This window comes from Diadema setosum, chromosome 8 (assembly GCF_964275005.1).
Source record: "Diadema setosum chromosome 8, eeDiaSeto1, whole genome shotgun sequence".
Lineage (NCBI taxonomy): Eukaryota > Metazoa > Echinodermata > Echinoidea > Diadematoida > Diadematidae > Diadema > Diadema setosum.
This window is the reverse complement of record NC_092692.1, coordinates 39,874,451-39,902,307: the sequence shown is the minus strand read 5'-3', so window position 1 is coordinate 39,902,307 and position 27,857 is coordinate 39,874,451. Positions and strand designations below refer to the sequence as shown.

Sequence of the window (27,857 nt, the reverse complement as noted above, 5' to 3'; positions counted from 1 at the left end):
GTATTACGCAATTTAGTGACCATCTCAGTTCCCTGGGCCTGGTGGGTGCTCGTAGACTGCCCTACCTTCACCACCTTTAGATAAAACTGTGGAATTCACTGTTTCAGCTGTAGAAAATTAATGAAACCAGCCAGGAAGAATCTGATAACGACGTTGTCGGAGATAATGGGTTCCACGAGTAAGATATCCGTCACGAACTAATTTCCACGAGAACTGGCAGCTCCGATCTCGGATCTCGTGACGATTCCACAGCGTGTACATGGATCGTATGCGTCTGCATTGTGCATAAATAGATAGGCCAACCCAAGAAGAAGGAGCGACGATCGAGCAAGCAAGCGGTGCATATTGCTGCACGTTACATAATCAGAATAAAAGTTTACTGCACTCTCGACAAACAGGCGCACCGCTCAAGTTTGAAATAGAGGCGTGTTTACCTGTACTCTTTCATTGGAATTCGAGTTGTTACCCGCTATTCAAGCATGGTGAAATGATAGCAAGGTAAGTGTGGGTATTCTTATTAGATTTGATGTTTTAAACAATAGACCGGCCCGGGGCGGGCGGGGGTCAGGGTTTTGCCACAGTGACGATATTACGGCCCCACATATTGTGTTCTGTGTTAAGATTCCGCACTTCTCATTGCATTGTGTGTTGGAGTTTGTAAAAATTGTGAGATGTGATAACTGATAGGGTCTATGTGAGATAAAATTTAATAATGATGAGTAGGCTGTGAAGTGAGACACGACATTGAATTGAGCTTCAAAATTTAGAGACCATTCCGGGCATTCGCCAATAGTATAAAATGATATTCATTACAATGGAGCAGCAGTGAGATTTTTTTTTGAAGTCACAAAAAAGACAGTGTTCAATGAATGTTCTTTCTTTTTTTTTTTTGTTCTCTTAGACTTGTGCATGGTCTATATCATATATGATGAAATTTTCATAATTTCGGGTTTGTGATTGTGGAAGCAATGTCACTCTACACCATTTGATCTAAATGGTACGGTATTAGTTGCATGCTATTTAAGTAGAGAAGGTAATGAAGAAAAAAATCATGGTAGATAGCCAACAGTCTTTGTTTTTGTTTCCTCATTAACTGCTCATTTGTAGATGTCGCTGGAATTCACCGGACTTGACACACGTACAGCTCTAGAGAAGCTCAAGTCGGCCATTGCCAAGGAGCTGCAAACCTATGAGGAGGAGACATGGAAAGAACAGAGCTGTCTGTCATCACTCGGCCGTCCAGCAAGCTGGCGACTCGACCCAAGGGCATCATTCCACTGGACGAGCGGTGTCGCTATCATTATTGCCATCGTCCTGCTGCTCTTCTCTGCCGTAGTTCACTGGGACCCGAGTCTGATCCTAGAGAGCAGCATCCTCCTTGCCTACTTGGTCTTCAACATCTACCTCTCTGGCTGGGACTGCAAACTACAGCACCGTGAAATGGCAGACAGGACTAGAGTACTCCTCAAGGAACTGGATGGTTGGTCCCCATAACTGTATCTTACCTCCCTCAAAGTCATCTTCAGTGCAATAATACTCATAGAAGTTGCTTACAGTAAGATTCACTCTGGAACTTGGACTAAAGATTTCAGCAGTAGCATCACATATTCATTCCAGTTTCCATAGCAACTGGGCAACGACCAGTTAGCAGCAAGAGTCAGTTGTCGCTGTGTTAACTGTAATCACAATAATCATCTATCAAAAAGCCATTGTGGGAAGCTAGGCATTGCTGTACTTTCTATGTATTGCCACTGGAGATTATTTCTTATTCATGTTTGCTAGTTGATGAATTTGTGTGCAGTATATCACACAAAATAATCAGTTTTTTAAAGCCTTTTTTCTGTTTAACAATAAGAAAGTCAGTACCTCTAGAGAGGGAGATGTGCCTATGAAATCGAGAAGTGCATAGTCCTGTATGCTCATTCACATTCTATGATCATGTATAATCTGCACATCAATTCAAATTAATGATTATCAATCAGAGTACTCTTGTATGTATTTTATCATACTGAGTATATGTATCATTATGTCACACTTAGATTTCTTCACACACATTGTATTCAAGTACTTCTACTCATTCAACCATCATTCATTTTTTGTTTTATGTCATTGCATTTACCAGAGATAACGTCAGGAGACATTGGATGGAAAGCCGAAGACTACATTCCGCTGTTTTGCCCACAGACCAACTCAATCATGCTGCAGTGGACGTACAGGGATGGTCAGCTGGTCAATCTGCCCTGGACGTTGCTTGTCACGGATGACATCATCATGATGCGACCAGGAAAGGTTGCACCAACTCACATCAGAATATTTTCAGTGAGTCCATTTAAATGCAATTACATTTTTAGCTTATGTGTTAGTACACAACTGCCATCTTTCACAAACCTGAATGTCTTTATTTACCTCCTTCATTTACAAAGTTCTTGTATCTGAGTATTCTACATATATTTTTTAACCAATTTCCACACAAATCTATTATTTTCTAATTGTCTTTTAGACATACAAATATTCTTGTGTTAATTCTTCTATATGAATAGTCAGCTTTTGTACGCCGTTCCACAAAACAGTTCCACAGGCATTTTTTTAGGTCATCAGTCCATTTGTTTTACTAGTGAACAATATCTCCAGACAACATCTGGTTGTACACTATGTGGATTTATGACTTCCAGATTCTGAGGAGAGCTGAACAGAGTTTTGGATAGCCAAACTCCAAAGTGTTTTACCTCACTGGATTAACAACACCCTGTTATGAAATTTGGTCAAATTACATTGTATTCATCTATCTGTCATTCCATGTTAATTTTGTCTTCATCATGTCTTCCCTGCAAATCTTTCTATCTGCTAGTCTTGATTTCTGTTTTGCTTCTTTTCTGCCAACTAGGATGACAGCAACCTTGAATTGCAAGCTGGGGAGGTGTACCATCCGATCGTACCAGAGCCCAGCTCGGAGCCCACCGCTAGGCAGCCACTGCAACCTGCCAAGTTCCATGTCATGGACACACCCTTCATACCCCATCTCAGGTCTGCCTTTATATGACCCTCATTTAATAGCTTTGTTGATGACAGCAAAATAGTGGAACATTTTTTCCTTGTATCACATTACCATACAGTTATTAGATTATAAAGTATACATGACCGTGCATCACAAAACGAACAAAAAGTTGCACGCAGTGATTTTGTGTGAGGACTGAAAAAAGGTGAAATGGGCCAACCTAGCCAATTTTGACTTTTTCATATTTTCTGAAAGAACAAGTCTTCCTCTACATTATGCTAAAATATGTGATCATTAAACGAACATGAAAGTGTTTTTTTTTTTAGCAGTTTATCTTGAACACTTTTTGTTTGTACTAGTGTGATTAGGTATGTCTTAGAGTCCCCTTTTCATTTCTAAAAACCCTGTCCACACTCTTCACTTTCAACTCTAATAACTTTAGAAAGGATGATGCTACTGCTTTGAAAGTTGGCATTAATCATGGACAGAATGTGTTGATAAAACATGCTCGATTTCAGCTTAATCTGATAATCCCTTCATTGTTGTTACTCTGGTGGTTTACATCCTGTTTTTTGTCCCATTCATCGCACAGCTAGAACAGCTTGGTAAAGATGAAGCGCTTGAATAGACCCTGTGCTTCTGAGCCTCTTTACTCAGTTCACACTTTTCCTGCGTGTGTGCTTATTTTTCAATATTTAGATAGGTTGGGAGAATCCATTTGAATTGAGTTATACATCATTTTGAAGCTTAGAGTCTGCTCTTTCAGAATCTACCCTTAACTAAAAATTCATGTCTGGCGACTTTTTGTTGGTTTTGTGGTGCAGGGTCACATATAGTCTTGTAGGCCTGAAAGCCCCTATTTTCTTTGAGAGTTAATCTGGCTGTAAGTGATAATGGTAACTTACATTAATTGCATAGATTACATAAAGAACATTCAACTCATCTCAAAACTGCAGATTCTGTCTGTTGTAAGCAATGTGCATTATGCCGCTATGTGATCAATGAAAGATATCATGTAGGATGGCTATCAGTGAAATTTCAAAGAATTGGAGCTCATGTAGCCTGTCTGTTTTCCTCCATTTTATCAGTATGAGCTGGATACTTTGGTTCCAAGTGGTTAGAGGCAAAGGATGCAAATATGGAGGATATGATGATGAGTGCCTTAACCCATTGAGGACGAGTCCCGTGTATACTCGGGCAAGGGTCTAATGGAAATATGTGTTGTAGCAAAGTCAGCGCGTCCTCAACGGCTTAAGGTTACATAGACAGGGAAGAAAGTTGGATTTGTGACTACAGATTCCAGGGGCCAATGGAGTCAGTCAATACTCTAAGGAGAAAAAAGACAAGTCTTAATGCAAGCAACTACTCAGTACCAGGGATGATTAGGGGTTTTAAACATACAACAACCTATATTTGTGGTCACAAAATTCTACTGGATTTCAGTGTATGATAGGTATATGTATTGATTATTCAGTAGTCTGTTTGAAGAATGTACACCCATGACATAATTGTGACACTTTTTTTATTTAACCCTTTGTGTGCTTTGAGTGCTGATTGGCACAAAAAAGACCAGAGTGTTGTACACACTGTCCAAAGTCACTGACACAGAAAGGGTTAAATGAGATGATAGCTTGCAGATAACCACCTTTGGTGAATTAACTCATGAATTCAACATGTCAACTCTTCACCTCATTATATTTTGTGTCATTATTGTACATTCCTGTTGTTTCACTGGTCATTTTCAGATCATGTCTAGAGGGCGCTAGAAGGAAACCACTCTCGTCATTTGAGAATAAAAGGATTGACTGTCTGAGTATGATAGAGAGATGGCTGACTCCATCTGCCTTGGTAAGCAGCCATCATTGCTACTACTGTTGTAGAAACCTCTTGCATATTTTTTGGTTGTAATGAAAGAGTTTGTGACTAGAGATGTAAATTCATTTCAAACTAGATTTTGCTGACCTCAGGAGATTACCTGCATACCTACTTTATTCTCAATCGGCATTTCACTACTGAGGACAAAATTTAACTAGGGAGGCTTCAAGAACTTGTTATGTAATCTCTTCTTTGCCAGGCACTAGTGCAACCAACAGACAGATTTATTAGAGTTACAGGAATGTCCAGGGAAAGATTGCTGAGTCCTATAGAAGTGATTATTTTCACGCAAGTAATTTTTCACACTTGGCTGGGTGAGAGGAATTTTTGTGTTTTTAATTCTGTGGAATCATCACATTAATTAGTGGAACATATGATGTGCAAAAATATTGGCTTGTTTTTATTTTCGCACTGGTATCTGGTCACACAAAATAAGCGAAAATTTCCACTTTTACAGTAATATCTTCCTCTCAACATTCTTATGTTCTCAGATGTAATATGTAATGATTGTTGCAAGTGTACCATATGTTTGCATTGCTTGTCATAGCTTCAATAGACAGTGATGACTCTCATATATGCAAAACAGATGTGTAGTTTCCCACTGTTCAAAATTGCAATTTAGGGCATTTCTTTGCTAAAAGCTGATGTGCCTTGCAGCCATCTGCGTATAATAAGGTTATGAAACACTGTTCAATGTACACTGTATCTCTTTATCACAGGTGCTATCATTTACAATCAACCTGATCCGATACTTCGTCTTGGAATCTGACATGGGTCACTGGGCAACCCTGTGCTTTGCCATTCCTGTGAGTTTGATGAATATTTTTTGCTTGTATGTAATATTCACATGTTTCATTAAAAAAAAAAAAAAAAATCATCATCATCACTTTATTGAAGTTAATCAAACAGCAACAACAAAGGAAAACAGTGAAAGACATAACAACACAGCAAAAATTACAATATCATTACAATGTTTTGTTTGTGCATGTTTAGTCTCATATCTATTTTCAGTTGTACATTATTTAAAGTAACTTTGTAATAATGCAGTACCACAGGAGGATGTGATATCTTGTATCACCACCTGTCACTCAAAAGTACTCCTAGATAGACTGCTGGAAATACAATAACTGAAACCATGTGCTTTTACATAGCATTATGTTAATATGAAATTAACTCTGCGGTTAAGTGTGATTGGTAAATCTGTTTTGCAGCATTCAGTGAGAAAACAATGTTAGCATGCCTTGAGGATGTTGAAGGTCCCTGCAGTTTGTGGCATGCACAGCTTAGGGATATTGAGTGACTCTGCATCTTCTGTGATCTTTGAAGATGTTATCATTCACTGTTGCCATGACTACTATGGCTTCTTTACTCTCTATTGGGAGTAAACATGCATTCAGGGAGGAGTGTATGACAATGAAGAGATACATATCAAATGATCAGAACAGAAGGCAATTCAATCTCGGCAAGATAGACACTGCACAAGTATGACTTTAGAAGTGCTCACAATAGTGTGTTATTCAAATGAATGAATTCTTGTGTTGAATTGTTTTTATTACAACTGATCAAAAAATCGCCCTTTGGTGTCGTAAATGAACACTAATTTTTCTTTGTTTTAGTAGTAATCGGGATGAAAAATAGTAGGCGTACATACTCGGGTTGGAGTCGAACCAGCCATCTCGTGATTACTAGACAGGCATTGTATCCATTAGACATCATTAATTTAAATATATGTGCAGTACCCCCTGCTATATTAAAGGGATAAGAACCAACAGTGGTTGTCAGGCAAACACTCAGTAGTGTAGCGGGTATGACGTCTGTCTAGTAATCAGGAGATTGTTTGAATGATTTGAATCCATCGTGAGTATGTACATTAGGCAAAAAAAAAAAAATGGTTTGTTTGCCCTTCGCGGCCGACCGAAAATCATGGAAATTTTGGGTTGGGGTTTTCATTTATTTATTTTTTTTTTTGCTCTTTCAAGTTTATTTCTTTCCACAAATTTCATCTTCTGCAAATTTGTGAATGGTTTTAAACCCAAAATTATCCATTTTAAGCTAAAGAAAGAATGAAAAAAAAGTCTAAAAATGTTTTTTTCATTTCATCGACCCGTCGTAATCGTGTTTGGGCTGTTTTTATAGCTACTTTTGCAGCATCCGTTACCAGCTCTCATGGCACCGAAACTGTTTGGAGTTCAGTTGCCAGCATCTCACTGGAAGGTACTTTTTTGGAGCTGTTTGCAAAATTTAACAAAGATGAACGTTATGAGTGTTTGTCAGTGAGTGTTTCTGCCTCGCCTACCGGGCCCTGGCAAGACGTAAATTTGAATGAATCCCTTGGAGTTTTGAGTGCATTAAACTTGTGCCACATCCTGTACAAAGTTGAACTAGAACTCAAAGTATTGCCAGAAGGATGAGTGTATTACGAGATGCCCTGCAAAAGTTACAAAATTACATGGGTGAAAGGGGTATAAAAACAAAAAAAACCAAAAAAAAAACCAAAAAACGAAACGACCTACCGACCCTCTTGGGTTTTGACAATTAAGGGCAAACAAACAATTTTTTTTTTTGGCCTTATATGTCCATGATTTTTTTTTTTTCCAAATCATGTTAACTATTCAAACACAGAGTAATCAGTGTGTATTTATGTCTATGAAGGGCAATTTTACAATCAGTTTGATGTGGCTTTATATCTGTAAGTCCGTGCTTAGAGGGAAGAGTTTTAATTTTGTCCTTCCTGCCCCTTGGTGACTGTGATTGTGATGCTGTCTAAAAATCAAATCATGTCTCTCCTCTCTTCATCCGATCTTTCCTCATCAGGTGCACACCGTGCTACCCTTCCTACCAATCAGTTTACCCCTCATGTGGATCGCCCTCAATCACTATGGCTGTGGCAGGATCATCACTCTCTTCCACAAGTCTAAACGACTCAAGGTGAAAATACATCTAATACACTCCATGATATACATGTAATACTACACTAGCCGACCTACAATGTATGTACCCTCCCACAGTCTGAGATCAGCTCGGATGATCTTTTGCATTGTCCTGTTATTCAGACCAAGTTTTGTGGAGAGTAATCTTTTGTTCATGTTGCCCCTTCACTTATGAATACTTTCCATTCTCATTTGAAGGATTCATCCACAACACTCACGGTTTTGTGTGTGTGTTGGGGGGGAGGGGGAGTTGGGTGAGATGGGGATTCAGGGTTTCTTTAAGTTGATTTCTTACCCTAACGACGAGTAATATTTTGTCTTTGATATGAAAATCAGAAGCTGCTCAAGTCAATTTATACATTGATGCTATTCATGGGCAAGTGCTTGATTCTTTCAAGCAAGTAAAATTTAGAATACTGATAATTTTACTTGTCCAATGGGCAAGTGATGGAAAAAGTAAATGTTGGGCCATGCCTAATATCTTTGACCCATGGAAAACTATAACTTATTGATATGACTCATACCACACAGATTGATACATCTGAAAGGGAGTTTGAAGACAGTGATGGTGGCTCACCGATCCTGGTAAGTGTCTGTCACTATTCTTGAAATGTAAGATGTTGACATCCTAGATTGTATGAAGATACAGCTGACCCTTAGCTACATCTCTTTTTTAATCTTCAATGTTTATGTAAGACTCATTTGGATGTATCTGTTGTAGCAACTTTGCAGATAGGTCCAAACATGAGGGGGATACAGGAACCAAGAAGTATGTGATTAAAGGTAGGGGATACCTTTTACAGACCTCCCAAAATGCAGCAAAACATTAAATATGAACCTCAGGGGAATTGTTTAGGCCACTGCTGAGAAATTTGTAAGTCAACAGTTATCTACAATTTGAGTAATGCACAAAACTCAACTACTCAGTAGTTCTGTGTGTCAGCCACACTTAAGCCTTTTTGTTGCAGTCTTCTGTATTTTTTATCTATATAAACTCAAATCTAAAAGTATAAGAGCTGATGTAATAACATATAGAGTGTGTGGCAAGAATGTATATGGAAATGTTTGTAACTTTTGATGAACTTTCTTCACAAAATATTCATGATGGACGCACATGCAGTGCATGGGTCTGCAAAGGTAGCCTAGTAATGTACTGGAATTTACGGCGAGCCCCGAAAAAAATTCAATTCAAAATCTAACGGTCAATAAAAATGTACTAAATGTTACCTTCCACTTTAATTACTTTATGGGAGTTTCTAAAATGATACTCTCTTCAACATACCACTGTATTTATACAACTCTTCATTTAAGGCATGCAAATGGGATTCCCTACCTTTAAGAGTTTGTTACTGAATGGGAAAATGACCAATGACATCATCACAATTTATTTGGTTTTGAGGCTGATATATTTTCATAACATTAAAGCATTAATGATACAAGATGGCTTTGCTTTATTTATGTAGGGTCAGTGAGAACAGATGTTATCTTAGCCAGAGTAGGAAGCACAATGTTAAAATCTTCTTACATTCAAGGGAAGTTTTGTTCATATGCCAAATAATCTGAACACCATTCTGTGGAGGCTACCGCCATCAAAATATCATCACATCATTACCTGTATATATGTGAAAAGATGTGTCAATATTGTCTCGCTTTTGAATGTTTTGTGTAGGATGAACAGTTGCCATGGTTACCGATATGGCAAAGCTTCAAAACCAGTTTCCTGGGATCCTCTCCACACCTACCAAGAACAGGGAATATACTCCAGGGTCTTGGATCAGTCACTGTAAGTGTAAAAGGGTTCAATTGCAGTCTTTTGCAAAGTTGATTTTCAGTTGGTGAGACAGTAAGGAGGTAATTTTGTTGTTAGTGTGTTCTCTATTTCCTATTTGGCTTGTCTGGGGATCAGCGTTGCTGGGGATGACGTCGTTTAATCAGTTTGTTTGTTTTTTTCCCACATTGTTTAGATTTACCTCACTTATGGTTTACTGTCATCCATGTGTCAACTTGGATGATTCCTTGCAAAACAGATTTCACAAATGCATTTTGCAACTTTTACTTGCACTATGTTGTTGTTCTTTCATTTGTTAGGGAATGTAGGAAATAAATTGACAGTCATTTCCAGGAAGTGATTGTGGTCAAAGGTCATTATTACATTTGCAAAAATACCAAGTTTTTTCTTACAATTGTTAATGTCTAGTGACCACGTAAAGTTGTTTGGACAATGTAGAAATAAATTGACAATTACTTTAATGAAGAGAATAGTAGTGATAGGTCAAAGGTCAAGATCAGAGGTCACTGTATAAGATCTCTCAGTTTCATTAGAATGAATCTGAAGGGCAGAATTAGTGATTGCTTGGAGGTAACCCAGTTGACTTGGCTCAGCAGTCTAAATGCTGTATGTTTAATCACTTCTATTTTGATGTACCCCACCCCCTGCAGTCATTGTGCTGTGTAGACAAGAGGGGGATCCTCTCCACCCCAGACCCCACCCCAGAGAAAGTCTTCTTCATGAGCAGCTTGTCTGATGATGACACGGACAGCATCAGCAGTGGAGGATCAGTCTTTGGCTCCGATGAGGCCATGGGAGGAGAGAAGGGTCAGAGGGGAGGACTGTCCAAGCAGAGAGGTCACAACCTGGACAAAGAGGGTTGGTCTTCTCTTCTCTTTATGGACTGAAGATAATTAACCCTTACTTTACTTTGTTCACCAGTTGGCACACATACCGAAGTGCTCTGGTCGCTAGTTGGCACACATATTTGGGAGCTACTTGTCAATGAATATACAGTTTTAATTCCTAATTCCCGCAAATCCCCCGTATTGCTATTGTATTACTTTGGCCTTCACGTTGGACTGAGGCACATAGCCACGTCAGAGTGATTGGTCTTGCTAACTGTACAACCAAGTTTAATAGATTTGCAGAGATTACTGAATGCTTGAGAGAAAGTTTGGCAAGTTGAGGTAGCTGCCTGGGCACATTAAGGGTTAATTCTGACTAAGCTGCTAAAATGTTCAGCATGTAGCATATTTAATGGAACATACACTGTACCAGCTGCACAACCTATCACTTCAAATTTTTGTTTGTATTTACTAGCATTGTCAGTGATCCGTACTCATTGTTTCATTGTGGTTTACCGAGGGGTTTCCATGGAAACATACATTGTATCTATGATAGAGTTAAAAGAAGTCCTCAATTTACTCTATGTATGTAACAATATTTTTTTCTTCTCACAGACTATTATCCAGAGCATCACCCAGAGGTTCTGACTCTTTCTCAAAACTCTGCGGTAAGTATATTTGCAATGCCTGCTTTTGTTATTTAATTGTAAATCAAGAAACTTCTTATTTTTTTCATGGGGTGGGGTAGGAAAGGAGTGTTGAGAGCGTCTTTGTGCAGCACTCTTAATTCTTGCTATGTTTTCAAGTTGATATCTCTGTGACCTATTGTAAACTTTATTGAATTGAGTTGAATGTCATGACTAATGAGATTTGTATTGAAAAATTAAAAAAAATAGTCATAGTATAGGCAGTTTTGATGGTAAACTCCTAATAACATAATCCATGTTATTACCAAGGTATGGGCTTTGAGAGTATCTGTCTATTTCAATGACAGCATCAAATATTTTCACACGCTCTTTCTTCACAGAGTCTCATTGGAGTGGAGTTTGATGAAACCAACTGGGAGAGACACATTAGTTCACTCAAACCCATGGTAAGCTAGGACATACATTGTATGATTTACTTCAGATTTAGCCGCTTTCTTTGGTAGAGTTCATGTGTGCTTGTGTTGTGTTGTTTAATTTATTAAACATGCCCACTGAGGGGGTACTTATATGCTATGAGCAAATTACCAAGAGACTGTTGGCTGTAGATCCCCTTGGGAGGATTGGCTGTGAGGATTAAGTGCCTAAAGCCGGCTGCACACCATACGACTCACAACTATACGACCGACAGACTTTGGATCTGAAATAAATCACAGTAGCCTCAGAATATCATTGTTTATAAATTGTTTATTTCAGATCCAAAGTCTGTCAGTCATTGCGAGTCGTATAGTGTGTGGCAGGCTTTACCAATAATCCTAACTGTATCTGCCTGTGAACTTGAACCAGAGACCTTAAGATTGTGACCATTGTCCATTGAGGGAAATTTGATTAGGTCTGGGGTGGGGTTGTGGTCAAAGTTCATGCCGAGTTGTGAAATTTCCCTGTCCATTCACTTGACAACAAAACACAGTACATGTTACCTACAGTATACATTGTATGCCACATGTTGAAAAAATAAGATTATTGTAGTTTACACCAGACACCTGTTTTTGGATTAATCAGAAAGGTATCTCTTGGTGTACATTGCTGATGTTTTGATACCATTTAATGTGTTTATCTACCCTACATATGATGAAGAACTTGAATTGAGAAGCTGGTGTAAATAATAGGAAGTTTAGTATTCTTGGTGTCAAAATTCAAACACTTCCTGATCTATGTACATTGGGCAATGTTAGAAGGAATCCTGCACTACACCTAACACCCTGGCTTGTTTTTTCCTCCGTACAGGGCCTCACCATCCTGATGAACACGTGTAATCCTAACACTGTAGAGACATTCAGCTCCTTCATGGACCACATATACACCAGTGTCAATGGGGAAGATTGCAAGCATTTCACCCACGTGTCACAGAGGAGGTTAGAGTAACACCGCATTCATCATACACATCATGTTTATGTGATGAAAACTACAAAATGAGTGATCAAATATAAATAAGAGCACTATGTGATACATGAAGTAAGGCAGATTAGCTGTGACTATATTACTCAGTGCTGTCCTAGAGGTTTGTTATAGAAAAGCCTTGCAATGGGATGCTACTGCCAATATTTCATCTTCTTCTTGTCCTGTTTTTTCTTCTTTTCTTCTTTTTCTTCTTCTTCTTAGTCTTCTTCTTCTTTTTATTATTATTATTATTATTGTTATTATTATTATTATTATTATTATTATTATTATTATTATTATTATTATTATTATTATTATTGTCATTATTATTATTATTATTATTATTATTATCATCATCATTATTGTTATTATTATTTTTTTATTATTATTATTATTATTATTATCATCATCATCATCATTATTATTATCTTTTTCTCTCTCTACTTTTTCTTAACTTACTTTTCTTTTTGTCAGAATGTATGTAGCAATGACTGCATTCTATATGCATGATCAAAATCTTTGCACTGAGACTGCATTCCACCACGGACCTGTCAGTTATATCATGATTTTTTCCTTTTCGATGACTTGGATGGTATTCAAATTTACAGCTCTGTCTTCAGATATATGACAGTGTCTGAATGTCTTGGTGTTAGTATTACTGTAAACCAAATCCATCTGTATTGATTCTCTGTGTTACAGGTGTCTGTGTCAACTTGCTCAAGTTATGGGCTTTACCAAGCAGGCTACAGAGGCTTATGAGCTCAGACAGAAACTGGCCCTTTACAAACTACCGGTATGCCACTTTAGATTTATTTCCTGTCTACACAGAGTTAGGTCAAGCAACCAATGCTAATGTAAAGACTGGAATGTGCAACCAGAGATTAGATTTGTACCTTGGTTGTCTCTTTTTGCAAGTGTTTAATTGTTGGTGAATGCATGTCTTCTGGAGTAAATCAGATGAGATGGTTTGGCACGAAGAGTTTAGGCTCAATGATTTATTCTGATCCATGTTAAAAATTTCACAATTTATTTGTATGAGACTAATGCAACAAGACTCTGCCATCCAGAGGAAAATCAAACAAGGAGTTCCTCTCTTAATGTTGTTAACTTTATTAAAGGGTGTGTACAGTTCTGGTCGAGGTGAGGATTTAGCTTTTAACGTTTTGCGAGATATTCAGAAACCACTCTATGAGATGTCAAAGAGCATGCAGTTCTAAGGGGTATCAAATGTTTATTCGATAGAAATCGGTTTTGAAATGGCCGAGATATCCGAAAACAAGGTGAAACAAAGAGATCATAATAAAGTTGTGGCATGTCACCTTTTATTATTAGCACTTTTTTGGATATCTCAGCTATTTGAAAACCAATTTTCATCAAATAAACATTGAATCCTTCTTAAAATTACATGCTCTTTCATATTTCATAAGAGGCTTTTCATTATCTCACTAAGGAATGTTCAAAACATGAATCCCCACCTCAACCAGTACTGTACAGTCCCTTTAAAGTAAAAAGCAAGGGAAAAGTGTTTTATTTAAAGTGAGTTATTGTGTGAAAAGTGGACATAAAGTGGACACAGTTGGAATCACCTGAGAATGACATTGTGTTTATTCAGAGTGATGGAGATGATGAGGCTGGAGGGAGACGTTTGGCCCGGTCTCGCTCCTTCATCAAGAAGCGGATCCCAGCACCTCACTCCCTGTCAGTGCTGGTCAAACAGTCTGCTGCAGGTAGGTAGTCAAAGGTAGCACCTGACATCTTTAGGGTGTGGGGGATAAGCAAAGAGGGGATATGGGATTAGCTTAGGGTTGATTTTCCTAATGACAGAATCAAATTACTCTTTAGCAGAGATACGGTGAAACCTTTCTGTACAGACTCCTCAAAGGGAGTTAGAAAGAACAGTCTTTACAAACACAGCACATTAAATGGAGTCCATTACCAGATAGTATGGTTCTTTGATTTAATTGATCTTGATTCACTGCCCACTGCAGTTTATGAAACACACACACACACACACACACACACACGCACAACTAGGGCAGGCCTGCTAAAATAGAATTGTTTGTCAGCTAATATGTGTGCTGAGCATCATGCTCATTGGTAATCCTAATGATCAACCGCATTCGAGTGAGATTTTTGGTTTACATGTGTGCTACTTATAAAGCTGTACACAATTTGTTACTAGGATTATGAGCCAAGTGCTGGAGATGTATATACAATGCTCTAGATCCAATCATGCAAATTTTGCACCATTTTCAGCAGTCAGAAACTGCAGTAAATCGTTCGTTGGAAACACCCTGAGAATTGCACAGGAGATTTGTGAATTAATTGTGAAATTTACAAGAGGTAGAGCAAAAATTTTTGCATTAGTATTTTCCTCATTGTTACAATCATCTTATTCAAAGAGTCATTTGTTGCTTTGGATTTGTGGGTTACTGTGAAAGGCTCTGTTGGGATTTTGTCCAAGTCAAACATCATCTTTATTTTTTATTTATTTTTTTATTTAATTTTTTTTTTTTTTTTTTTTTTTTTTTGCATGAGCTAACCCAAAGGGGAGGTATAAAGGGATCCTCTCTTTGCAAAGGGAGTATTGTGAGTTATTCGTACAGAATATGCCCCAATTTTGCCCGCCACTAATTATTTTATATTATCCCATTTGTCCCTAGGTACAGCTCAACTCCTGACACAAGGCACAGCTGACCTTTTGATTGACCTCTGCACTGAATTCTGGGATGGCATTGACCTCTATTCCCTGACAGACAATGAAAGGTAAGATATCTGCCCATCATTTGTTTCATAAATCCTAGAAAAAATATATAGGTCTGTTTCATATAAGGAAAACCATCATGGCGGACATTGATTTCCATGTACTCCCCCCCCCCCCCTCCCTTGTTGTTAAACATTCTATGACAGTAAAAATGTGTAACTCAGTATTTGTTTAGTAACCTTGCATTTTTATGACACTTAAAAATTCCAACTTTATGAATATGAACTTTTTGTTTTTATTGAAAGATTAACAATTGAAACTTATTTATGGTTTAAAGGAAGTTAATGTCAAAACGAGTAAAAAGAATACATATGAAGGCTTTTAAACTGTCTCAATGGTATAGAATGCTTTCATTAAAACCTGTAGTTTGTAAACAACATTGCTAAAAGTATCTAATACAATGTATATGTTTTCATTGAGATTTTTATTGATGTTAAAATGACAGGAAAAAGATCTTGGACTTCTACCAGAGGGCCACTCTCTCCTCCTACTGTACCTCCTTCGCCTATCAACCAATGGCAGAGTCCATAGACAGTCGTCTTGGCGACCAGTACATCGAGTTACCAGGCAACCAGAAAGATCCTCCATCTCAACCCTCAGCCGAGATTCCTGGTTTGGTCAGGTGAGACTCACAGCACAGATTGACATTGGATTAACCCGTTGAGGATGAATTGCTTTTGATATAACATGCATTTCCTATGGACACCTGCCTGAGTAAAATTGTACCTTGGGCCTGTTTCATAAAGAGTTGCGATTTATCTTACGCTCGATTTATTGAGCATGACTCGTTGAATCAAGCATAAGTTCGATATTGAGCATAAGTCCTTATTCACAAAGACACTAATTATACTTGATTCAAGAAAAATCAAGCGCAACTTTCAGGAGATTGAATGTTGCTTACGATCAATTGCAAAGTTGTGTATGAAACGCAATTTGCGATTGATTGCAATTTAAGTGTACGCTCAATCTTTTTGAAACAGGCCCCTAGTCTTCAATGGGTTGATATGTTATGGGAGTGGGTGACACAAACATGGCACTCAATACAAATGAGTTGACACAGTGGTAGCACATTATAGTGTTTGTGATCACATGGTTTTGATCAAGGGACAGGAAGGCTTTCTCTCTTGAGGTCGTTATGTGGTGGTAATGCTGATTGTGATGAGGATGATGATGATGATAATCTTGATACTGAATATGATGATGACAGTCATTATAATATTTTGATGGTGATGATGATGTGTGAAATCTACAATGATGATTGTTGTAATGTCATTTGCTGTGGATCTTGCTAAGATGATGGTTATGTATAAGATTATTTTAGCTGTTAATAAGTGGCTATGAACAAGATGATTATAAATCTCGTGACTAGGGAATATGGTGATGATATGATATTCATTAATGATTAATGATTATGATTTGTGTGACCTGTTCTTTTAACCCATGATACACAATACTATAGCATTGTTTAGAATGACTGAACCTCATGGCATTCATCTGATCCTGATACTTTAAACTTTGTGATATTCTTGATATTAAAAAATGGAAAATTTTAAAACCACTTTCTCTTCTGACAGGTCTTCTTGGGATGTGGATACCAGCCGAGAAGGCTCCATCTCTGATGTGAAGCGGACGAGGAAATATCACAGTTTAGACTCTGCCATGAACAAACTGGGCAGCATTAGAAATGCTGAAGAGTGTTACAGGTACATCTTTATATGTAGTTTGTAATTAGCTTGTGTGCACATTTGAACAAATTACCTTTCATTTTTGTCAGTTGATGAGGCAATGCTCTCATTTTTAAATCAAGATAATGCATAAGCTTGCCCAACTTTAAGATTTATGAAATTCATGTTCAAACAAAGAATCAAGGTAGACCAGGTGACCATAATGGCTTGTCATTTAAAACTTGGGGAAGGATCTATACCATTGTTTTGCATTGAATGCATTAACAAGAACTAATCACCACAGCATTCAGCTTGCTACTAGGTATCCATTGACAAACTGGAGCAGAGAGGACCATCATGGATAAGGTGTCCTGCTCAAAATATTCCCACAAAGGATGATAAATGGTATACGTAGGAATTGGGGTGTTTTCATGAACTGGTGACTCTTTTTCTTTCGTTTAAAGTGTGGAATTTACTCGTCATTTTGTATAAGCAACAGCAAAATGTTCTGTGTTAATCCCACTTTATCCTTTATGGGGCTCATTTTGTTTTTCCTCTGTACATGACATCAGGTCACAGTGTGGTCAGATCTTCATCGGCATGGTGACCAGCAATTACCAGGCCAAGCCAGACATTGTCTCTCTCATTGAACAGCTGGAAAATGCCTGCATTCGTTTTGTCCACTTCTCGCGTGACCAGGAGCTCCGCAGCAGGGTCAGTGTCGTGTGTAAAAAGGGGAACTTCCACAAGTTTATAGTGACGGAGAAGTTTCGATACAGGGAAAATCTTAATAAGGTGCACTCTATGTGCACCGACTGTAGGCCAACTTCAGGGAGTAGATACAATGGTACTAGTTGACAGCTCTACAGGCATGTGATGCCAGAAATATAATTTTGATGCCAGGAAAATTAGCCATTGCGATTGCATTTAATGAGGTGTTGTGATCTTTTTTTATCAGCAAATATGCAGCGTAAGTGCAGCAAAATCTATTCCTTGATTCAGAAGCGTATGGTTTCAGTGATCAGTTAATCTTAATTCTTAGTTTGTGGTGATCACTTCTATGGCAAGTAGTACAATATGAAATGGACTGTCTCAATCAGCTATCTAAACAAGATATTAAAAGAATTAAATATAATGTCCCATAACAGGAAATAAATCACTTTTTTTTTTACAGCTATATGTTATGCAAACATAGATGTTTAATTTAGTACAAGTAACTGAAGAATTCAGAAGGAAATTGTAGAATCAGTAAAATAAATCTTATACACAAAGGATGAAATGCTGTTCCTGGGAAACACTTGCATGAGTAGACAAGATTAAATTTTATTTCAGTGAATTTTGTTCTCTGCCATCAGGTTTTCTCTGAGAAGATGGGGTTAGAGGCGGGATGGAACTGCCACATCTCACTCCTCCCGCAGGATGGCACGGTCCCTCCCTCCTCAACATCCTCCTCCCACACCGCTCACCATGGTAATGCCCCCGTCAGCCGCCAGTACTCCAGCCACAGCAGCAGTTGCCATGACAACACCATCACGGATGGTGAGATGAGCAATAGACAGAGTGACAATGGGGACATACTTGTGTCGTCCAAGACTGACGGACCAGAACTCTCTCCGCGCTCTTCTGAGGAAATGCAGGTTTGAGAATTTTACTGTAGCTGAATAAGTGGGAATCTAACTCATATATATACATGTAGATTCAGTGAAAGCAGAAATACTGGTAGAACACATCAATGGACTTTGTGGAAAAATCAGGTAATTTGTTAAAATGTTGTTTTTCTGAAATTTTCATTAAATTTATGAACCATCATCAGTGGATGAGAAGGCTACAAAAACTTGTGATGCCACAGTAATAGAACAAGTTATGGAAATACAAAGAAACTTCCAAATACTTTCAGTTTTCAAGCATGATGATCGAACACTCTACCTATCCTTCACAAGGCTGGGGAAATAATGTTACCTCTATTATAGTCAGGGTCAAGGGAATATACACTTTTTTGAAAAAAAAATGAAATATTATGTAATCCCTGTTATATTTTGATAGTTTGATGTATAGAGACTTAACACTAGTGCATTTGTATCATTCTCCTTTTGTCTCCTCATACTCGTCTGTATCACTTTTCTATGCCATATTCCTCAGGTCACTATTGACGTTGAACCTCAGCGTGTCCACTTTGAGGATCGGGTAGAAGCAATAGAGCTGGAAATGGAAGAACTGACCTCAGAGGGTAAAACATCACCCAAAAGGGATGAGGTCGCTGAGCAACCTGGCAAAGCTGGAAAGATGAGCAGTGAGGATGATGGAGGCGAGGAAAAAGATGAGGCCATCGTAATGAGGACGTCCCCAGCCCAGCAACTGAACAGACCTTGCAGTAGGGATGCGGACACAGAAGATGCTAATGAGGACGAGGATGAAGATGATGATGGTGATGATGATGATGATGAAGCTGTCCACCGTCTGCTCCTGAAGCCGAAGGGAGCATCTTCCAGCCACAAGGAGAAGCCTGACCAATCTCATGAGAGACAGGCGCAGAACTCTGAGGACACCATGGCGACGGATGATGCAGCAAAATCAAGGAAGGCCAGTGAATCCCGAAGAGAGAGCGGTGGAAGCCACAGGCTGGTGTCAGATGTCTCTAGCTCCTCTCTCCCCGGATCCCAGAGGGTCTCCCGTAGCACCTCTCCAATGTCACCCGCTCCCAACAGCAACAACTCGGAGGATGCCAAGGAGAGTGATGCCCTCTTGGGTCGGTCATTGTCCGGCTCGGCCGTTGACCAGGTGGACCTGTCCAATCGCAGGAGGCAGATCTCAGAGACGCAGACGTTTAACAGCGACGTCTCCGTTGCTGAGACAGACACCCTAAGTCACCTGACCGAGAGTGAAACAGCTGGGGGATTTGATATCTCAAACAGGGTGAGCTGGCTCCTCCCTTGGATAGAATATCAATTCATCCTCTTCAACCATGACATTTCTTCTTTTTTTAAAGGAAAATTTATGCAATACTCTGTAATATCATTTATTTATGCAGCTTCTTTTTTTTTGACAAGAGTCTAAAATTTGTAATGTTTTTGTCTTTATATTTGTCATTATTAGACAGTCAGTGGATGTGGCTTCAGAATGAAGATATATGAAAGGATTGATAAAAATGCCTGGATTACTTACCATCCTTCTGTTTTCTTGACCTACAAAACTCAGTAGGATATAAATTCATCACCAATTTATTTATGCAAGATGTTGTAATTGATTTTGACTTGGATGTTTGTGAAGATGAAAACACACTTGTAGTCTACAGACATCATGAGATTTTAAATTTTTCCTTCAGGGACCTGTAATGATACTAATGTGGTTTCAATTCATTCTATCAGGCAAAGCTCCCCCGAGGAATTTCAAACATCCGACCTCATCTGGAGAACATTGACAACGTTCCTCTCCTTGTTCCACTCTTTACAGATGTCACTCCTGAAAGTGAGTTTGTCTCTTTTTCAGTTGATGTCATCATTGATTCCTTTATTCAGTCTGTTAGGAATTAATTTGTTTCCTTTTTTTTTAAAGCAAAGAGTTAGCTATTTTTTAGCCTGGAGGCAGTATGCAATTCTTACATTGCATTTATGACATAAGATGCATCATTTTATTTGTTTTGTGATTATCAGTCTACTTCTGAAATACAAAGAATAACAAACTACTTTGAAATACTCAACAGCATATGCAATAACACACCCGAGTCTGGATACTTCTAAAAGTACACTAACAGTAGAATTGATGGAACAAACATATTGATTTACCGTTTCCCAATTGAAATCAAGTGTGTGTCCTGCAACTCACCTTTTAGTTCTCATCCCATATATTGAATTTATGACTTGAGCACTATTCAAGTAGATGAATTGTTCTTAGTAGAACTCTGTGCCTATTCTCTGTACCTGCCCAAATCTGCCTTCCAGCCACTCGAGAGATGATCCAAATAATGCAGGAATACGGGGAGGTGGTGTGCTGCTTAGGAAGTAGTCTGAATCTTACCAACGCCCCCATCTTTGCTCAGGCAGACATCAGGTGAGTGTCACTGAGCAGCTCCTCTCAAAGTTCAACTTTTCTTTCATTAAATAAAATCAGGACTTATACAGATCAGTGAAAAGTATCACTAAAATCAGACTAGACAATCCCCATATGAGAAACATTCAAGAGAATATTTGTCTCAATCTCATATGTGAATAGGATTAAGTAATTGTATCATCATTGAAGTTTGATGTCTGAATTTCTGTCTTTGAAGATTATTCTCCAAAGAAGACATTGTATCATTCATATCAAATAGTATGAAAGCACTGATTGCCTTGTAAACTGAAGTACAATAGTCATGTAGCTGGATTGTAGACTAAGAAAAAGAATGCAGTTTGCATGTACAAACCAATGGAAGAGTTGGTCAGGGCATAAGAGGCTTGTTTCTTCCTTCAAAATAAGGATGCAATTAACCTAAATAATGGCTCATACGTACTTCTGTAGTGGCATTATGTTGAGACAAACTGTAACTAAAGTTATATTGCGCTGAGCTATGGAAAGCTAACATTGCACCATCAAAGTCTAATTCACTCCAACTAGACCATGTGTATAGTGACCATTACCTCTCCATTGCTTTTGGCAGCATTGGTCTCGAGCCCTTCCCACCACACGTGTGCATGAGCAATGAGGAGGCACTGTCCAAGCCCACACCAAACTGGACGTCTTCAGCCCAAGTCCAGTCTCCGATGGAAGTGACCTCACTGCTCACCAGTCTGCCCTGTTCTCTCTCCTTCCATCGCTCTGATAACATCAGTCTGGTGGCAATCATAAAAGAGGTCAGCTACCAGTCTTCTTCCATGCCTCCTTTGTGTGCAAGCAATTTCCTCATTGTTCTTTCTTTGTGTCATCATATTCCATTGTTCTGTATCGCTCATCTCATTACTTTCTATTTGGTACTGAAGAGATGACAAAGAAAAAAAAAATCAAGAGACAATTTACAATCATTGACGGGACGGTGTATATAATGGTCATTTTTAGTGGGACAAAATCATAGTTTGGGGGATTCCAGAAATATTTACAACAGACCATTTGTATTTCTCTTCCTGTTTTGTTTTTTTTTTTTATGATGATGAATCATTGTAAGACTTGGTAACATTGCCCTGGTTGCCATGGTCACCTGAGGATCTGATATTTACATGTATACATCAGAATAATCTGTAATGGCTCATTGGGATCTATCCGACACTCTTGCGAGAAAGGTGCAGGCTGTGCTTAAGGTACACAAGGACCTTTTTGCAGTGATGCACTTTCAGCCCATGTCTGTGATAAACATACTCTTTTAGAGATTCTACTTACTGATTGGTAGGACACCATAACTTGCATGAAATGAAATCATGCAGATACAACAAAAGAATTAAAAGCATCTCTCATTCCATTCAGTTCTTTTCAGTAAAAAGTGAGATGCATTCCAAATTTTACTATACAGTATTTTCCCTTTCTTTCTTTTCATTCATGTCCTGTTTTCACTTCCTTACAGTGAGATATTGCCAAAGGTGTCATATGCCATGTAAGAATACTCATGATAAGATGATATTGATCATAGTATACCTTTGTGCAGCAAATGGTACAACCCATCCCAAAGTCAGCTCATAACATTAAGTGTTTTCTGGGCCATTCCATTCTGCAGGCCAGGGGGATCTGCAACAGCATGGTGAACTGCTTCAACTTCATGCTGCTGGGACTGCTAGCAGTGAGCGGTGTCCAGCTGCTCTCCACACTTCTCTTCCTGCCTCCCCCACTCAGCGGCCGCCATGTTCTCTGGCTGGCTGCCGTCGTACTTCCACTCCTGGCTAGCTCCCTCATGGGGTCAAACTGCCAGTCAAAGGTCATGACCCAGGCCACCGGCAAGAACCTGAGGGAGAAGAACACGGACGTGAGTACCCTGGACTGTGTAGGGTAGAGATACAATGTACCTTAGAATAGTGGGCACTGTCCAGTCTCTTTATACTGGCACCTGTAAGGATCAACAGGGGTAAAAGGGAATAGGGAAAGGCCACTCAATACTGGCAGGTGTTATCAAGATTTTCAAGATATGTCTGTGGATACTGATGTTTGCTTAGATAGAGCCTCCTTGTACCGATAAATGAATCATTTCAAGTGATTGGCAAATTGCTTGTTATCAACATGATAAATAAAAACAGATTATTCAGTGTTTGGAGTAATCACTATTTTCATACTCCAAACACTGAATAATCATTGTTTATTTGCAGTGATAAAGGGCAATTTGACAGTCACTTTGCACTGAAAACAACTTGACTCAAAAATGATAAATTTGAATAAAATCATAGAAGGAACAGAAAGTACTGACAGAAATAATGAATGTGCCGTATCTACATCAAAGGCAATATTCTTGATAATTTACCCTTACTCTCTGTTTTCTCTCCCACTTGACAGCATGTTCTCATGTTTGGGTTTTCCTTCGTCTTCAAGTTCCTTGGTTCGGTGGTGATCTGTGTCCTCTGCCATGCTCTCACCCTGTATGCCTTCTGTCAGGAGTCGACCTCACTCCCAGGGGGATGTCATTTCATCCTCTTTAACAGGTGAGCCCGCCTCTAGCCCTGTGGCGGGGCTAGAGTGCTCATCTCTTCTCTCTCTTCAGATAACACCAGTGTTATGACTATTGGACCTGCAGAAAAAAATGTCTACATTCTATCACAGGTAGTGGTATTTTAATCTTTAAAAAAAAAAGAAGGAAAATATAGCATGTGATAAATATGTAAGTGAAGGGATATGAATGGTTGTGCAAGTTTATTCCTAGGAGGTTCTGCACAGTATTGCAAGAAAAACTTCAAATTTATCTGCATATCTCTTCATCTTCTTTGTGAGAGATTGGAAAATATTCTCTTTGCAGTCCTAGGTGGTATATTTATCTGCACTTTTTTCACTGTTTCATGGTTTCTTTGTCTTATCTTCTCTCTCTGCTTGTTTACTTGTTTTCTTTTGTTGCATGGTTAGAAACTCAACATCAGAGTGGAACGGACTTGGTGACGAGTTCTCATCTCATCTGGTTCTAGCACAAAACATCCAAACCTTTATTCTCATCCTCTTCCTTGGTAAGTCACAAATCTTTATTTGCACTCAGAATCTATCACCCACAAATGTCCCATAAACCTACTAGGTAAATGACCATAGGTCAGCAAAGAGTACTGACCTTTTCTTCCTATCAGAACACTGTGAGAGTGTGTCTATACCTTTTGTTTAATCCCTTGAGGATTAGCTGATTTTGCTTTGACACACACTTCCCATAGACACCTGCCGGAGTGTGCCAGGAACTAGCCTTCAAGAGGTCAAAATGGCAGGATTAAAAGTGAGGGGATGATGCTAGTGAAGTGAGATCTGTCATACATTTGAGATGCGGTTTTCTCACAAAGGAGATGCCAAGTGACAGTCCTGTGTGAGGTGTAAATTTTAGCCTGTTTACAGAGGGGGAAGATGTGCCGTCAATCAGCAGCTCAGTCCTAGGAATCCCTCAGAAAATTGAACCTGATACACTTATGTTTTGGGTGTTGTGGTGTGAGACACAGCATAGAATGAAAATGTAAATGAGAAGTGTATGCACTGAGAATTGGAAGGATAAGTTTCTTTATTCTTGTATCATTCAGATATATGTACAAACAGTTACATAATGCTTTGATTGTATGAGGACAAAGAGGCAAGTTGATGTGGTTACACGTAGCTCTACCAGTGTGGTGGTCCAAGGATGTTTGTATGATTTCGGTGAGCATGGGTAGCGGTTTGACAATGCGATGCTCTTTGTGTGGGACTGATGAAGAGTTGGTGGAAAGACCAGAATTAGGTGGGATAATTATTGTATTGTTATTTATTTATAGCTGAGTTTATGTAAAGTTCTATAGGTCCAAATGTTATCATTTCAACCCTTCATGGTCCAAGGAAACACTAGAACAAATATAAACAAAATCTGTGTGTAATATTTGCAGTCACTCACTCAAAATCTCCTCAAACTCACAATGAAGTCCTGTCTTTATTTACAGTTTCATCGTCAGCGAGTTTTGTGTACTGCCTCAAGCCAGTGTGGAGGAAACCACCATTCAGAAATCGTTTCTGGTGCTCTGTCATCATTGCCATGTGAGTTTTACTATGGACTGAAGCCTTTGTCTGCTGAATGATACTCATGCATGCACTTATTACAGAAATAAATCACATTAAATTCAGTTCATGTATTAGTCTGGAATTGACATCTCTTCCAATTCAACAGTTTTACAATACCCAGTTTGCAGTCCAAGGGGATTATTTTACATGCTCCCAATGTGAAATGAATCATTTGTCTCTGTCTAATGCATGTGAATTCCTTAGCATGAACATTATTACTTCTTTTTACCCTTTAGTGATCCCATCAACAAGGTCATTTGTGTGTCAAGTGCAAACTGTTAGAATTGTTAATGAACTAAACTGCCTCTTTGCAATTTATGTATTTGCTTGAAATAAGTACATGTACTACATTTTATGACATCAAATGCAGCTTTCCCTTAAACATGTATGTAATGTTGCCCTTCAAGGTATTATAACTACGCAAATGTGGTATTATTTTGTCACGTGTGGTATGTTCATTGATAGAGATTTTTCTCTCATTTTGTTCTGTTGTTTTGTTCTCCACTTTCATGTATGTATGTTAGATTGATTATGGAGGTCATCTACTTTGTAGCAGATGTGAGGATCTGGGGGTCACCAAACTTTGGGAAGATGACCATTGGTCTTGGAGCTATCCCCCTCTCGGTCTGGCTTCTGGCCTTTCTGTGGCCGTTGGCCGCCATGTTCCTCTGTGAGGCCATCAAACAGTATGAGATTCAGTAAGTTGACTATAAACTTCCCTCATGGTCACTTGACCCTGTCTTCTTCCTGTGTGTCAGGAGGAAACATGAAGTTTCAATGAAGTCTGTGCAATAAGTACATTTAGTCTAAATACCACATATCTGAGGGTTGATTTTGTATATTTTTAGCTCACCTAGGCCAAGTTGGTAATTGTGATCATTCATTGTGCAGCATCTGTCGTGCACAAACTTGCTGCATTTTAAGCTTCTTGTCACTGCCAGGAATTGGCTTTGGCTCAGTGGTAGTACTGCTTCCTGGTAAGCAGTATGTTATGGGTTCAAATCCCAGGCTACTGTAGTTTCTGCATTTAAGGGAAGTACTCACAGGTCATTTTGGATGTGATATTGAATGGTGATTTAGTGTTAACCAGCTGAGGACAGACTGATTTTGCCATAATAAGCATTTCCTGTAGACACTTTTCTGTGTGTACCAGGACTAGTCTTCAAATGGTTGCCAAGCTTCAAATATTTCCAGAAAACAAACCATGATTTTCTGGGAAATGTTACACAGCATGATAACATGGTCTACTAAAGGTTATTTGCCATTTTGTGCCTTTGAATGTTTCTACAGCATTATATGTAGCTATACAAATGCTGTGGATCATCATCATCATCATTCTATTCTTGTGTTTTTTATTTCTGGTGTAAAGTTAACAGAGCTGCAAAGTCTCCCTGACTTTTAGAAGGCTCCTTGAAAAACTATATCCCTATGTCATGAGTAAAGAATAAGACTCACAGCTTTTGTGATTTGTCAATTATTGCTGATGGAGATGCATGTGACATACAAGTACATGTATCTCTCTTTAAAACACTCAACAATCTCTCTTATTCTGAAATCTGAATTCTGACATCCCTGAGTTTGTTGTTAATGATTTTTCAGTTAATTCCTGTGTTTTTGTCGTTATCGCAGAGTATTTGTGAGATGGCAGAAGAGAACTCGGCTCCAGTTTGGCACCAAACTCGGGATGAACTCACCCTTCTAAGATGACTCCAGTCATCACAATTTACTGATCCTTCATCCAGACGTTGGTATCATGCACAACAATCAAATCTTGCAATAACTCCTGTCAACATGACTAAAAACTTGGAACAGTGGATCAGCTGTGAGTATTGTTGTCATGGTAGCCACCTTAGAAAGCTACAAGCATTGTCACAACTTTCAAGCAGTGAGCTTTTTATTTGCAATATATGAACAGTGAACACTGTTACTGACAGCTTGCTGACAAACTATGAGTGTCGTTGTTGTTACTATGTTGAAATTACTGCAATCATCGTATCTTAGATACCATGATTGGAGGTCTCTTTGTCAGGTTGCAGAGATGCCACCTGCTACTTTTTTCAGTATTTTGTATTGTTTTGTTTTTTTTGCCAAAAAATCTACAAGTTTCATGGAAAATAATGTTTTCCCCATATTGTAGTATCACACATATCCATTGCAAGAATGGTAAGAATGCAGTTTTTCCACAAAAATACACCTCTTTAGCTCTCAGAATACTGCAATGCTATTTTCAAGCTTTGCATCTGTGCTATTGGTGTGTGGAGAGCTGATCTGCCATTATTTGTGATTTATCAATGACTGTAAGCTTTGCCAGCGCACAGAGACGTCTAGATGGGTGCAGGTACAGTAGTCAAGAAATAGCAATATTGTTGGTGAGTTATCATCAAGCGCAGTGTGATTAGATAATCTGTGCATTCCACTCTTTGACTTTTTACAACGTCAGTTGCTGCATCATTGACCAGTCTATGATATCGTAGTGACAGAGGCGTATTCACAATGCAAGGTGACCAGTTTTGGCAGTGTCATGACACATATTATTTCTCTTTTACCAACTCAAGTGTCTCTAATTATTAGATGTGAACAGAAGAAACCTTAGCCAATGGAAAACACAAAAGAGGAAGAAATTTAACTTTTTTTATGTGATTTGTAGCCATGAGGAACTCTGTACCGTATCTCCCCCAAAAAATTACAACGGGAGCTCCGCAATGATGTCTTTAAAAATACTGAATCAATCTAAATACATATTCAGGGTATGAAACTATAACTCATTGC

General features: G+C 38.6%; 1 protein-coding gene across 1 annotated transcript; it reads left to right on the top strand.

Annotated features, from left to right (window-relative positions):
* The first annotated feature begins 165 nt into the window (after nt 1-165).
* LOC140232264 (transmembrane protein 94-like) lies at nt 166-26,849 on the top strand. The gene is made up of 31 exons (XM_072312396.1): nt 166-178; nt 543-580; nt 1,108-1,480; nt 2,123-2,319; nt 2,885-3,024; nt 4,741-4,843; nt 5,590-5,676; nt 7,685-7,798; nt 8,332-8,385; nt 9,470-9,583; nt 10,240-10,447; nt 11,032-11,084; nt 11,444-11,509; nt 12,348-12,475; nt 13,200-13,293; nt 14,113-14,227; nt 15,164-15,266; nt 15,710-15,886; nt 16,839-16,967; nt 17,501-17,642; nt 18,284-18,565; nt 19,068-19,841; nt 20,294-20,393; nt 20,867-20,975; nt 21,562-21,754; nt 22,606-22,851; nt 23,373-23,518; nt 23,934-24,031; nt 24,971-25,064; nt 25,613-25,786; nt 26,718-26,849. The coding sequence occupies exons 1-31, from the start codon at nt 166-168 to the stop codon at nt 26,788-26,790; spliced, it is 4,737 nt and encodes a 1,578-aa protein (XP_072168497.1). The 3' UTR covers nt 26,791-26,849.
* Nucleotides 26,850-27,857: the final 1,008 nt, after the last annotated feature.